General features: G+C 39.9%; 1 protein-coding gene across 1 annotated transcript in view; it reads right to left on the bottom strand.

Annotated features, from left to right (window-relative positions):
• abhd17c (abhydrolase domain containing 17C, depalmitoylase) overlaps positions 1-12,830 on the bottom strand; it is a 32,396-nt gene extending 19,566 nt beyond the window's left edge. The window contains exon 1 of the mRNA XM_057338385.1: positions 11,795-12,830. Within this exon, the coding sequence (XP_057194368.1) occupies positions 11,795-12,279 (485 nt within the window). The 5' untranslated portion in view covers positions 12,280-12,830. The remainder of the gene's footprint in view (positions 1-11,794) is intronic.
• Between the last annotated feature and the right edge of the window lie 579 nt (positions 12,831-13,409).

Raw genomic sequence — 13,409 nt, 5'->3', positions numbered from 1 at the left:
AAATTGTTCCATGATAAATCACAATGGTTACTTCCAACATTAAAAAGCGTTTGATTTTCACAATATTCAAAATTAATCGTAAATCTTGTTTACCAATCAAAATAGTTTTTAAAAATATGGTGCAGTTGCATCACGCAAGATGGCTTTTGGACACATTGGACATGAAACAAAAACACAAAGGCATGTTAAAATGGGTTTAACTAGAAGTACAACTTTTAGAAAGTTATTTGTTAACATTTTATAAATATATTTAATTACTTGGATATATTTAAATATTGTTATAAAATCTATAAGTTATTTTACCATATAAACTACACTACACAGCACAAGATATGATTTTACCCATGGGAGAGCAAGAAAGTTTCGTAACATGAGCTAAAAAGAAAATTAAAATCAGAGTTTAGAAGTCATTACTTTTGCTTAAAGATTACAAAGATGCACACATAGATAAATCATGCACAATAAGACCAGCATCAAGCATTACACCCGTGTGTGAAAACAAATGAAACATCCCTATCTGATCACTGACAATATAACACACAGAGAAAAACGAGCAACTTTAAATCACTTTAAATGGCTGCAAGCGCTTTAGTTAGAAAGAGCTGCTCTGCTGGGAATAATGAAGCAGGTATGAGTCATGTTTAAAAATCTGTACCTGACACTAGACTGGAGAACAAGTCGAAAGTGTTTTTCTGACCTCGGGTGTTGAGGAGTGTTCTGCCAGTGTTCTGACTGCAGCATTTGAAAGACACCTGCCCGAGAGCCTGCGGGTGCAGCTACTACGCGTTCGGGGACAAGAATGCATAAATGCAGAACTGGCAAAGACGACATAAAGGAAGAAGGCCAATATAAAAGGATCAGAGGAGAGAGATGAATTGCGGGAAGAGAGGAAAAACTGTGTAGGTGTGAAAAGCAGAGAAGAGGAGGATGATTTTATGGTTGCCATGTCTGTCATGTGAACCCCGGGCGCTTGGCGGGATCGTCATCATCTGAAAGTAGTTAAAAATGAGTCCATGCTTCACTGCGGAAGACAAGACGTTCCCTCTACTGATTTGAAACCACCTCTCTTTGAACGGCTCTCGGACAAGCGAGATAAACCTGACCCTTCAAAGTCAGTTTTGCTCACCGAGATGCATTTTATAGAATGTATCAAATATAAATCTACGATTTCATTTCTGTAAAATGTGCTCATGCAGCACAAAAATAAAAAACTAATGTAAAACCTCTGAAAGCAATTCTCCACAACGCTAATAATAGCTCTTCCCATTTTTTCCTTTACCATTTTCCCCTTTGTTTTGTCCTTCTGCATTGCTCCAGGTTTCTCTTAAAGCTTGGTATTCGAAGAAAAGCATTCGCTAATCCGTATGTTTTAAAGGCAGGACAACACGCCATGTCATGCATTCTGACTTCTTTTCACTGTTGAACGTGCTGGCTTCTCATGTTTAACATGGTCAACTTGTTCAAAAACGAGTTGGACGTAGTATTTCTGTGCTTGATACAAAATCCCCCAGCATTCCAACTTGTTTCGGAAAGTTTTTAAGCCTGGATCCCCGTTTCGTAACAAGCACGGCGAGGCGAAAGAAATAGCCCGCCCACGCACCAATCGATGAGCGAGACCTGCTTATCAAGATTGGCTGCGCTGTGGGCCTGCAGCTGCAGCTCGTTACTCTTGCAATAGTGAGAGAAGTTGAGCTGTGTTTGTTTGTTCACTGCATTTCAGTGATGGTTGTTATATAACGCTGGATTTGGAGACGGTTTGAAACTGATAGATGCTGTGGTCCCAGTTCTAAAAGATGCCGGACATGAACTGCACGCGGTAAGTCAAACTAAGTCCTATGTCTGTGTTTTGTTGGCAATCGGCGTGTACGTGTATAATGTAAAAAACACGAAGGGATAATGCAATGATGTATTGTGAGCTCGTGCTCTAGTTCCGTCCCCCCTGCAAGCATCCAGCCACTCGTCTTTTTCCGGAAATAATCGTACAGCTGTATCTCTCTTGTATAAATACGATCAAACTAAATATTCCTCGAAGATACGACGTATGCAATACTACTCTATAGGTACTCAAGATTAATATGAGATTGGCTGAAACTCCGCGTGTTATCCCATCTTTAAAGTTAGCAAAGGTCAAGTGAACACATCCCGTCTTTTCCAATTTAGCTGGTGTAAAACAAAGTGAAAGTGACAGGCAATCCATCCTACCGCCTCCTGTGGCTGGTGGAAAAGATCTTAGCATCTTTCATCATGTCACTAAAGATCCTCGAGTCAGCTTTCTGCAGTTTTTTATTGGGATGCTCTCTCATCATTTGAAGTTTACGGCTTTGCTGTACCCCTTTCCCGACGAGCCCCGTGTCTAATGCACAGGAAAAAAGCTTAATCTGACACAGGGAAAATAGGATGAGGAGCTATGGAGCATGTAAGTCTTGGGCTTCATCCCATGAGTCCCACCTGTGAAGCCTCGCTGATTAAAAGCATCTGTCCGTTCTCCTGCACACCTCATGGGGATCAGAACCCGAGTCACTCTTATACTGTATGAGATTAACCGACTGGGGAGGATAAACACACCTACCTACCCTGCAAGAGACGCGGATGCGGAGGTCTCCACGGAGACAGAGTCGGGATGAATTACAAACAGGATGAGCAGTAAATAAGGTGCCAACTAATTTAAAACATTGATTTGTTGGCGGCGTTTGCCAAAACCGCCACTGCTATTACTGTTGCTCACACTTTGAGGATTAAAACAAGCCCCTAAGCCAAAGTATTAAAAGTGTATTCGACTTTACGACATGCCGTGATGAAATGCATGCCAGTCATAAATGTGGACACTTTCAGTTCAGCTTTCTAACAAATCTGTGCTTTAAAACGGTAAACATGATATCATCTTTTATAATGTAAGAAAACGATAAACTGGCCCCATTTGACTTCCACTGTATGGAAACAAAACTGAGATACTTATCAAAATATCTTCTTCTGTTTTCCACAAAAGTTTTGACATGATGGTAAATAAATGATAGATTTTTTATTTTTGGTTGAACTATCCTTTTACAATCTCTCCACCCATCAGACAGAAATAAATAGCCTCATTTGTAAGCTCAAGACGGCATGAGTCACAGATTTAATATTAACTTTATAATGTCAACCTAATAAAAAAAGGTCTTTTGGAAAGACGTCTAAAAAAAAGTGCCTTTGGATTGATAAGGTGTCTGAAACATCCCAGAGTTCAATTCGAGTGTAAAATTCTGTCAGAGCTTGAAGTGATCAGTCATGCAGATGATTTTCAGGCTAGAACTGTCAGCAGTGGAAGGTTAAAGAGAGCCGATCTGAAGAGCTCCAGCACACAGTCGAGTAATTACAGAGAACGTCTGCAAGCGCCGGCTTAAAAGCATCACAAACACAGGCCTGGAGATGGAAAAACAGCATTAGAAGAGCGACGAGTTCCAATAATGAATCTCAAACCTTCTTCATACATACACCGTGTAAATCAGGCGTTCGGGGCATCGGTGAGGTTGGACACCGACGTGGGGACACGGGGTCTGGCTCGCCTTCTTTATACTAAATGTGTTCTATGGGGTTCAGGTCTGGACTTTCTGCAGGTCACAGCAGACTAGGGCTGCCACTAACGACTATTTTTATATCGACTAATTTAGCAAATAATCAATTATTCTAAATGAATAATTTTTCATTTTGAAAGTTTTAAATACAAAGATAGCCATTTTAAATAAAAATATATACTTTTTGTAATTTATTGATAAATGCAGAACGAAAAGCAGCAAAGAGTTTTTTATTTTAAAAAAAAAGCCATTTTAAGCTAAATACAAATTGTCAAAAGAAAATAATTAAAAGCTAACTGTTTGGGCTGTTTAGGGCAAATGAACGAAGCCTCAATTCAAATTACAACGGAACACCGTAACGTCTAAATGAAATATAATTAATCAGTATATTTGTGCATGCTGGAACTGCAAAACAAATGCAACAAAAAACACTATATATTAGGCTAAAATATGGCATTTTCAGAAATGAATTACTCGAAAATATGCGTTTGAGTAAAAGGGTACAGAACAAAAAGCATTAAAAGCTCAAGTAAAGCGAAAGAAAACCCGTTAATAAAGCAGACTGGCCACAATACCAGAGAACATACATGAACACTCGAGTCGGCATATGATCATCAAATGTATTGTTTTTCACATAGAGTCAACTTCAATCATATATAAATGCGCGGAAAAAGTCAAGGTGATGCGATCATGGGAAAACCTGTCGGATGTCGCACAGAGAGGTTTTCAGGAATATCCCCCCAAAAATTTGGTCAAAATTGCGTTTATTATTCTGTAACATCTTGTCTGTCATGTCTGAAAACATCTTGGCAAAATTTGCTTGTTTATTGCTGAAAAATAGCGATTTATAGTGCCAAGTTGGTGTTTAGGGCATGCCGGCAGAGGTGAAATAAATCACCCACATCTTTCCCTCCACAAAAAACACTACAAAGACAGTTCACATATCAAAGTAACGTGTGTATCAATGCACATTTCCCGCTTGTCCTGTGTAAACTACAGCAAGTTTTTTTATACGTGAGATGGCGGAACTTGCCGCATGAAGATGCGGGAGTTTACCCCGGTGGGCTGCTGCTCATGTGAGCCGCCTCCGTAACGTAAACGCGACACAAACACGGGATGATCAAAAGTTCAGAGATATGCTCATCATAAACAACGGAAAACTTGCTTCACTACTTACTAAGTTGCAGCTTTCTTCGGGGTAAAGCTAACTAGTCTCCTTTATAGTGGTGCAGTGGTTTTGGCGCTCCCAACACAGCTCGCATTCTTCAAGTGTGCATTAATATAAAGAGAAATAGTTTCTTACTTCTGGAATAATTTATAAATAATAATCACTCATTTAACTCTTAACACACAAAAAATGATATTTTGAGAAATGTGTCAGTGGTTTGGTGTCCATACAATAGGAACCAATAGGGGCTACAGTTGTTTGGTTATCAACGTTCTTCAAAATATAGTGTGTACAAAGCCAGGTTTGAAATGACATGAGGATGAATAATTCATGAAGATTTTCCTTTCTAGGTGAACGACGCCTTTAAATCAAGAATCTGCCTCCTCAAATAAATCATCTAAGGTAAGAAGCCGTTTTTTGAATTCCTTATGGCTATAATTGATTTTTCAGTTCACAGCGTTGTATATGGATTGTAAAGTTCAATATGAACATCATAACATTGTTAAGGGGGGAAATTCTGTTTTATATGCGGAGACAGCTTCAGGAAAAGGTCGATCGGCAAGTTGGTGCCTTTTATTCAAGGACAAATTTAAAATCCTAAAAGCAATTTTTCTTAGCCGTAAATGACTGTTTATGTACCTACACATTCTGAATAAAATAATCAACGTGTGTGAAGGTGCCATTATTAATAGCCGTTTTGTCACAAATTAATTGTATTTTTGATTGGCTAGCGTGCCACCATGACAATAACAGAGAAGGTAAGAAAATGATCTTAAAACGCAACTGTAAACTAGTTCAAATAAACACTTGCAGGTAACAGACTCTCAGAATAGGACCATTAGTCTACAACGCTAATCGCAAATTGGTTTTCAAGAAAAAAAGGGAAAAAAAACATGACCAGTTCTAAAAGTTTTGAAAACTTGTACACCTTATTTAAAGGAGTAGTTTGTTTTCAAAATAAATTTTCATGATAATTTACTCACCCCCATGTCATCCAAGATGTTTATGTATTTGTTTCTTTAGTCGAAAAGAAATTAAGGTTTTTGATGCAAACATTCCAGGATTTTTCTTCATATAGTGGACTTCAATGGACTCCAAACGGTTGAAGGTCAAAATTACAGTTTCAGTGCAGTTTCAAAGCACTTTTTTTCTTCCGCTTTTGCAGAACACACCGCTGTTTTTTTAATTCTGAGCTCCGTTGTCTTTCTAGTTGATCAGCATTGTCGCAGCTGTTACACGAAAATGAACAAGTTTTTTTCTGCAGAGCATCATATCAGACTGAGGACAGCAACATGATGCAACGAGTCCGCGTTATTTTCGGGGCAACTTGCACCATCAGTACTACACGGTGCGTGTTTCATTGATTTTAAACACGTACGATCTCTGACGTTCTGTCAGAGTTTACAATGCAGAAGCGGCGTGGTGTCATTTGGCTGTCAAATTAACGCTTTACAGCATTTAACAAATTTGAACAGAAGCTCAGAAACATATGAGAATGCACTTTGTTTGCACGCAACTCCTTTCAAGCGTACTTTTATCGGAAGGGAGACAGAGAATGCACCGATTCTAACCCTACCGGTTTTTATGATGCAGATGTAACGTTTCTTCCATTGCTTGCTCCCGCTGCCTGAATGGACGTTTTTGTCCGCACGCACGCAGGTTGTAATTGCAATGCGCGGGAGCTTCAATGAGTCCGCGCGGCCGCGCACGTGCGCAGTTTAAGGAGAACATCGGTTGTAATATTTCTGTACCCATGCTTTACATTTTTAACAAAAAGTTGCCTTCGAGTAAACAGTAATTAGCAGACCCCTTGCAGTTCCACCGCGGACCCGCGGTTGAAGACCCCTGTGCAGACGTATTTTCTACGGAAAGAGAAAACTGTGAGAGCAGGATGAGTCATAAATATATTGTTCCCAGAATAGAAAGACAACGTTTTAAAAGCTCAGCTTGTAATCTAACTCACTTCAGACGGCTTTTAGAGGAACACAACCATATAGATCTCCTTAGAATCTAACAGACAACCGCAGAAGGCCAGTTTTGGTTTTTCAAGGCCTGTAAAAATCAAAGACAGCTAAATCCGTGGCGCTAATTTATTAGATGTGTAAACCCCCAAATTTTTCACCCGCACGCACACCTGGGCCGTGGCAGACAGGTGCGTACAGAACAAACTGCCTGAAGAGACTCGTAAGAGTAAAATGCAGCTGACTGAATAAATTCAGAGTGTTTCACAGACTACAGAAGCGAGCAGGACTTCCTCCCTTTGAGCTATTACCACCCCCTTTAGTACGGAGAGGATAAAAGCACTGCCATTCTTTTGAATTGCTCACAAACCACATGCTTGTCATTTAAAAAAAAAAAGGAAAATCTTTTATGTGGGGCATTTACAAGTAATTCTCGATATTGCTTACTAAGTTCCGTTTACAGAGAAAGACTTGGTGCACAATGGCCCTAAAAAGCCCCGAGAGGAACCACGGTGGAAGTAAACAATGCAAATAGTCAAATTCTTTGCGCATTATCTTACTCGAGCAAAGAAACTGCGTCTAACAACTCTGCCAATTATTGGAAGGAGCAAATGGGCCCAAAAAGGTGCCAGGTGCTGATATGGTAATACTTAAAACAGATTAGCATTACAATGTACTGTGAGCCATGTTCTCAGTTTAATGAGTTTTCATTTATTCAAATGAGTTTAGAGGATTTCACTTTTGCGTTAAATGCAAATACGAGAGTTCGACTTTAGAGAATTTGCTCAACTTTAAACCCGCATCAGAAATGGAGACGGAGGATCAACTTTTAGCTTGTTTCATGAAATTAAACAATTAAGCAGAGATCTTCGCAAGACACCCGTGACAATCTGGAAAACAACTAGACCCTCCGATTCACACATTAAATTCAAAGACTGTTTTTCCAGATTCTTAAAGGAACCCTCACCCTCAAGTTGTTCGAAACCGTTTCTGTGTTTTGATGAACAAAAATAAAGATATTTGGTAGAATGTTAGCAACGGAGTTTTCTGGGGCACCATTAACTACAATTAAATGGTAGCCAAATGTGCCCCAGAACTGTTTGTTCTTTGGAACAACTTAAGGTTAAAGGGATAGTTCATCCAAAAATGAAACTTATGTCATCATTTGTCACGCTCATGTAATTTCAGAGCTGTGAACACAAAGAAAGATATTTGGAAGAATGTTAGTAATTTTCAGTTCCAAGACATCATTGACTACCATAGTGGGAAGAACTAAATGGTAGTCAAAGGTGCCCGAGAACTCCTTATTTCCTAAATTCTTCAAAATATCTCATTATGTGTTCAACAGAACAAAAAATACATTTTTTTCCTACTATGATAGTGGATGATGTCTCATAACTGAAAATTGCCAACATTCTTACAAATATCTTTCTCTGTGTTCAATGGAACAAAGTAACTTACACAGGTTTGAGGGTGAGTAAATGATGACAGATTTTTCGTTTTTGGATTAACGATCCCTTTAACGGGTTATATCAAATGAAGCATATTTGCATTGAGACATCCGCCGTTATTCCAATACGTCAACACTTACAAATGTGCAAAGTTTACCAAGCCAATGACATGCATGTCAAACTTGCTCCTGGGCTGAACATGTGAATTTTTTAACTCTTGTCCAACAGCTTTTGTCAACTGTTTCCAGTTTGATAAAACAAACTGAAAATATCACAACTGCACACGGGCCGTGTTTATGCATTAAAAGCCTTCAAACTTCTGAATTCCTCCCCACAGAATGTCCCTGGCCCGCATGTTTTGCATCCGTCTAATATTAAAACTAATTTCACAATCCAATGATTTTAAGATGTCTTTGTCATCCCTGATGAACAGTTCAGTATGGTTATGATCTTTCTTTGCAGTGGCAAAAAACATGACATTAAACAATCTGCATACAAGATTGCGACTCAACAAATTATTTGATCGAAAACAATGTTTCACAGAAAATACTGGGGTGCAATCTATAAAATGAAAGTCATTATCTACGACTGTTACTAAATGCACAAATAGGGCTAAATCTGGCACCAAAGTCTAAAAAGAATTTACATTTAAAAAAATGCTTTCCTGTTTCTATTGTATTAGGGCTGTCAAACGATTAATCGCGATTAATCGCATCCAGAATAAAAGTTTGTGTTTACATAATATATGTCTGTGTACTGTGCATATTAATTTTGTATTTATAAATACAAACTAGGGCTGAACGATTAATCGAAATCGAATCGCAATCGCGATGTGAGACGTTGCGATTTGCTAATCGCAAGAGGCTGCGATGTGGAAGCGATGTGAAAAATAAGAAACGCGTCTGTTCCAAGCCCGCTTTGAGTGGCATTCTTGCTAACCAACTGAGTGAGCGCACCTCTGTTATGCCCAATCAGCACTGCCCTAGCCAACTGCGTAAACGTCCGACATTAAAAAAAAAACATAAGGCAGGAGAGAGAGAGAGTGTGTTATTATGGCATCTGCAGAGTCAGATCGATCATATTAGGCAAATAAATACTAAAGAACCATCCAATTCAGAAGACCGCACACACAGCATGCACACACTCGACACTTCGCCGCGTCTCGCGGACGAGCCGTTTAAACCTGATGCGCACACACAGCCTGTGTCATACTCGCGCGTCTCGCGGACGAGCCGTTTAAACTTGATGCGCACACACAGCCTGTGTCATACTCGCGCGTCTCGCGGACGAGCCGTTTAAACTTGATGCGCACACACAGTCTGTTTCGTAATGACGTTTATAGTAGGCTACTTGAGTCCGGCTCCACACGGGCATCTGGCAATATGGACGAGGCTTGACGCACGCGCGCACCCTGTGTCAACTCACGCCTATCTCCGCGTTTCAAACAAATGTAAATTCTATCTAACTGTTTTGCTAATTTCACTTGGATGAAATTAAACATTCAGCACATTTTGAACTTGTTTTAAAAAATCCCACATACTTAAAGTATAAATCAGCCCATGTAACCTATGAACTATTTTAATAATTCACTAACACAATAGAAAATGTTATGGATTTAAGGGTTACAATGGGAGTTGTATTTGTTTTAATGGAAACTATAATAGTGTACACTGGTTGGATTCTATTGGTGTGATGTAATCTGGAAGTTGGGAACCAATATTTGAATAATGCCCAAAAACACACTACAAAAATGAATTTTGTAATGGTTTTAATGGAAACAATTAAAATTTCTGTAATGTTTTTTGTTGTTGTTTTCTTTCAGCAGGGTAACTATACCCATATTGTGCTCCACACAACAATATTGAGCTGAAGCTTGAATTTGAAAAGTTAAAATCGCAAATCAAATCGCAATCGCAATGTCTGTCAAAAAAATCGCAATTAGATATTTTCCCCAAATCGCACAGCCCTAATACAAACACATACACATGAATACATATTTAGGAAATATTTACATGTATTTATTTATATTTACCAATAATTGAAATTATTTATAAATGTTTATTGATTTTGAGATTTTTCTTAAATATATGCATGTATGTGTATGTGTTAATAAATACAAAATTATTATGCACAGCACACAGATATATATTTGGTAAACACAAACTCTTATTCTGGATGCGATTAATCACGATTAATCGTTTGACAGCCCTATTGTAGATGCTCATATCGAAAACAAGCAAAAACAGAAGCATTTCATGCTGTGCTGTTTCTTCTTTTTTTTTGTGGGCCTTAGGTAACGCTGTCACTTCTTGCACATCAGGTTCCTTTCATGTTGGGTGACAATACAATTGGTTGGAAGGTCAATTTCCCGTGACTCAGACATGACGGCCAATGTTTGCATTAGCCTGGTGGTGACAAAAATAAGTCCCTTTTACATAGAGGGCAATGCATAAAAATCTATTTCCAGAAAAACATACCATGCAGGTAAGTCTACATAAAATCTCCAAGACAAATCCGGGTTAAAAGGATGGTGAGCTTTTCTCCTGGACATTGCACACATCTGACAGACACATGGCTGGATGGTTAAACTGGATTTAACACATTAAAGCATGCCGTGCAAGTCTAAACCCAAAGGTTAACATAACATCTGTTATAACATTTGCATGAGGTCAGTAATTGTTTAAACTGATAAACTATAGCAGAGAAAACAGGGAATAAAGGTAAAAACAAAAGAGGATCTGCATGTGTCTACAACCTTCTCCTCTCATATTCACATGGATGAATTAGTACGAAAGTCTTCTTTGGTGCCCGGAATGACTAAACGATGGCCTATCAGCACAGAAGCATTGGTCATCTGCAGGCCCACATGAAATCTGCGCCGACAGACAATTTGACAGATTCATGCGGAGTTGAATAATGTTACACTTGAATTTTTCTTTCATCAAATAATTTGTCCGAATCTATTCTGCTGATTTTTCCCCAAACAGAACAAAGAGCCCAATCATATCAAGCTTCTATGTTACGAACAAAATTAATCTTGCACCACATCCTAACCAGGCGTGCCATGCTTGGTTTCTATTTCTGTGGCATCACAGCGGGTAGCTCCGCCCACACCTAATCTCATTGGGACCAAGTGCCACTGCCACTCCCTATAAATATTGATCCTCAAACACGAAGATTCAAAAACACCAACACTTGACGTTAAATGCCAGAAAATGAGGACAAAATCAACACAAAAGTATTGAAAGCGCATCATGTTTTAGTGTGTTCCGACATGGTGATGGCTTGAACATGTCTGTGAACTTCAAGACCATCTATTCTTGCGTAATCTAAAAAGTGTGCATATTTTAAACTACATATATTTAAACCTCACTACATTTTGGTCCAATGAAATCTCTCTAAAATACGTACATTCCGTCCCACAGTATGGCCTTCCACCAATCACCATAGCGATGCACCAAAAACTCATCTCATTGCATAAATGAGGATGTACGAATAATCCAGTCATTCATCCCAATAAAATGTGTTTCCCGACATTCTATATACAGGGTGTGTTTGACAACAACGTAACAGACATACGTGTACATTGACAACCAAACAAAGCCATCAAAAGAGGGGGATGGCCGTGCCCAAATCCAGAAGCACCTGTTCGGAGACACTCACTTGTTCCTGAGCACCTGCCAGGCCGCTTCGATATCAGCATACAGGTTCTTCTCGGACGGTTTCCCGGTGCTGACCCCATAACCCGAGTAATCGTACGAGAACACGTTGCAGTTGATCCTGGATCCCAGGCCGATGTAGAAGCTGCACATCTGGCCCAAATCCACGGCGTTCCCGTGCGAGAACAAGAGCGTGTAGCGGCTGCTGGGCGCGCACCGCACGAACATGCAGCCCACCCGGTTCCCGCGGCTGGTTCGGGTGACGAGCACCTCGACGGCGTCGAGCTCGCGCTGCGAGTACTGCCAGTCGGCGCGCTCGGTCAGGTGCAGGCTGGACGCGCCGTTCGCGTCCGTATGGATGGAGTACGTGGGCTCCGGCGGCAAAAACGCCAGCTTGGCCGCGATGCGACTCGGACAGGGCGGGCAGCAGAAGAGCCAACACAACTCGCCGAGAGAGAAGCTGTTCATTCTCGGACCTTGCTCGGGCATGGAGAGCGGTTGACTGGGAGAAGGTAACGGTTGGTTCCCGGTCGTGTGCGTCTCTTTATCTGTGGATGTAGAGGTATAAAATTGTAAAATCGACCGTCTCGAGGATGCTAGCAGAGCCTTGCTAAGCGTTTGCGGTTTTGTGACGGCGATTCGGTCGCTAGTATTTGCTTTTTGACATTTTAAAACGTGTGTTCCGATAGACCGACGATTCGTCCCGTAGACCCTTCGATCGTAGACTGAAATGTTTAAAAAGCGATCATTTGCACGCAAGATTCACCGTCAAGCTAGCCATCCACACAGAACGTAAGCTGCCATTGCTCCTGCTAAGAATGCCCAAAATCGGATTTTCCGGTGATGGCGGATATCCGGCTCCAGCTGTCTGACGGTGACGTCACGAGCTTTTCCCTTGGAGTCCCGGCAGATCCAGAATAGGGCTCCATTTGTAATGTAATGTAATTTAATGTAATGTGAAACGAACATCAGATTTTTTTTATCTGAACAAATAAATTATGGGATTAGGCCTCATATAGGCTTATATAATGTGAAAGGAACAACTAAACTAATAAAAGTTAAAACAATGAATGTTTGATAATATAAGTGAATTGAACAAAAAAAACTCCCGAAAACAATTATCGTTATTAATAACAATAAACAAAGGTGGAAAAGTTAGGATTATGTTAAATTTAACATGTTCGTTATGTTATTATTATTTGTTAAGGTTATATAAAAATGAATTCAATGTGATGTAAATCCCAACAGAGATATCAGTATTTAACATTCAGTAATCAGATTTCATGAATTTACAACTACAACACTTGGAAGAACATTTTCAGTTCATAGCCATCAGTATAGTTCTCATGGGATTGCCTTAAATCCAATGTAAGAGAGAAAGAGCGAGGCTGCCTTAGCATTCTTTATATTCTCGCCTAATCAGTAAAAAGCATATGGTGTCCGGGCAGGAATGGATTTATCACACCCTGAAGGATGAAGCACGCTCACTAGATAGCAATAATTTGCTCCTTGGATGTAGAAATGTTCTGTGGGAGCTGCTCAGAAGAAGTGTGGACGCATGGGAAATGCACCGGGTGTTGATTGCTCGCGGTCCATCTGTGTTATATTTAAAAGGAGAT

The sequence above is a fragment of the Triplophysa rosa genome, linkage group LG1, assembly GCF_024868665.1.
Source record: "Triplophysa rosa linkage group LG1, Trosa_1v2, whole genome shotgun sequence".
Taxonomy (NCBI): domain Eukaryota; kingdom Metazoa; phylum Chordata; class Actinopteri; order Cypriniformes; family Nemacheilidae; genus Triplophysa; species Triplophysa rosa.
This window is presented reverse-complemented; position numbering and strand designations above follow the sequence as displayed.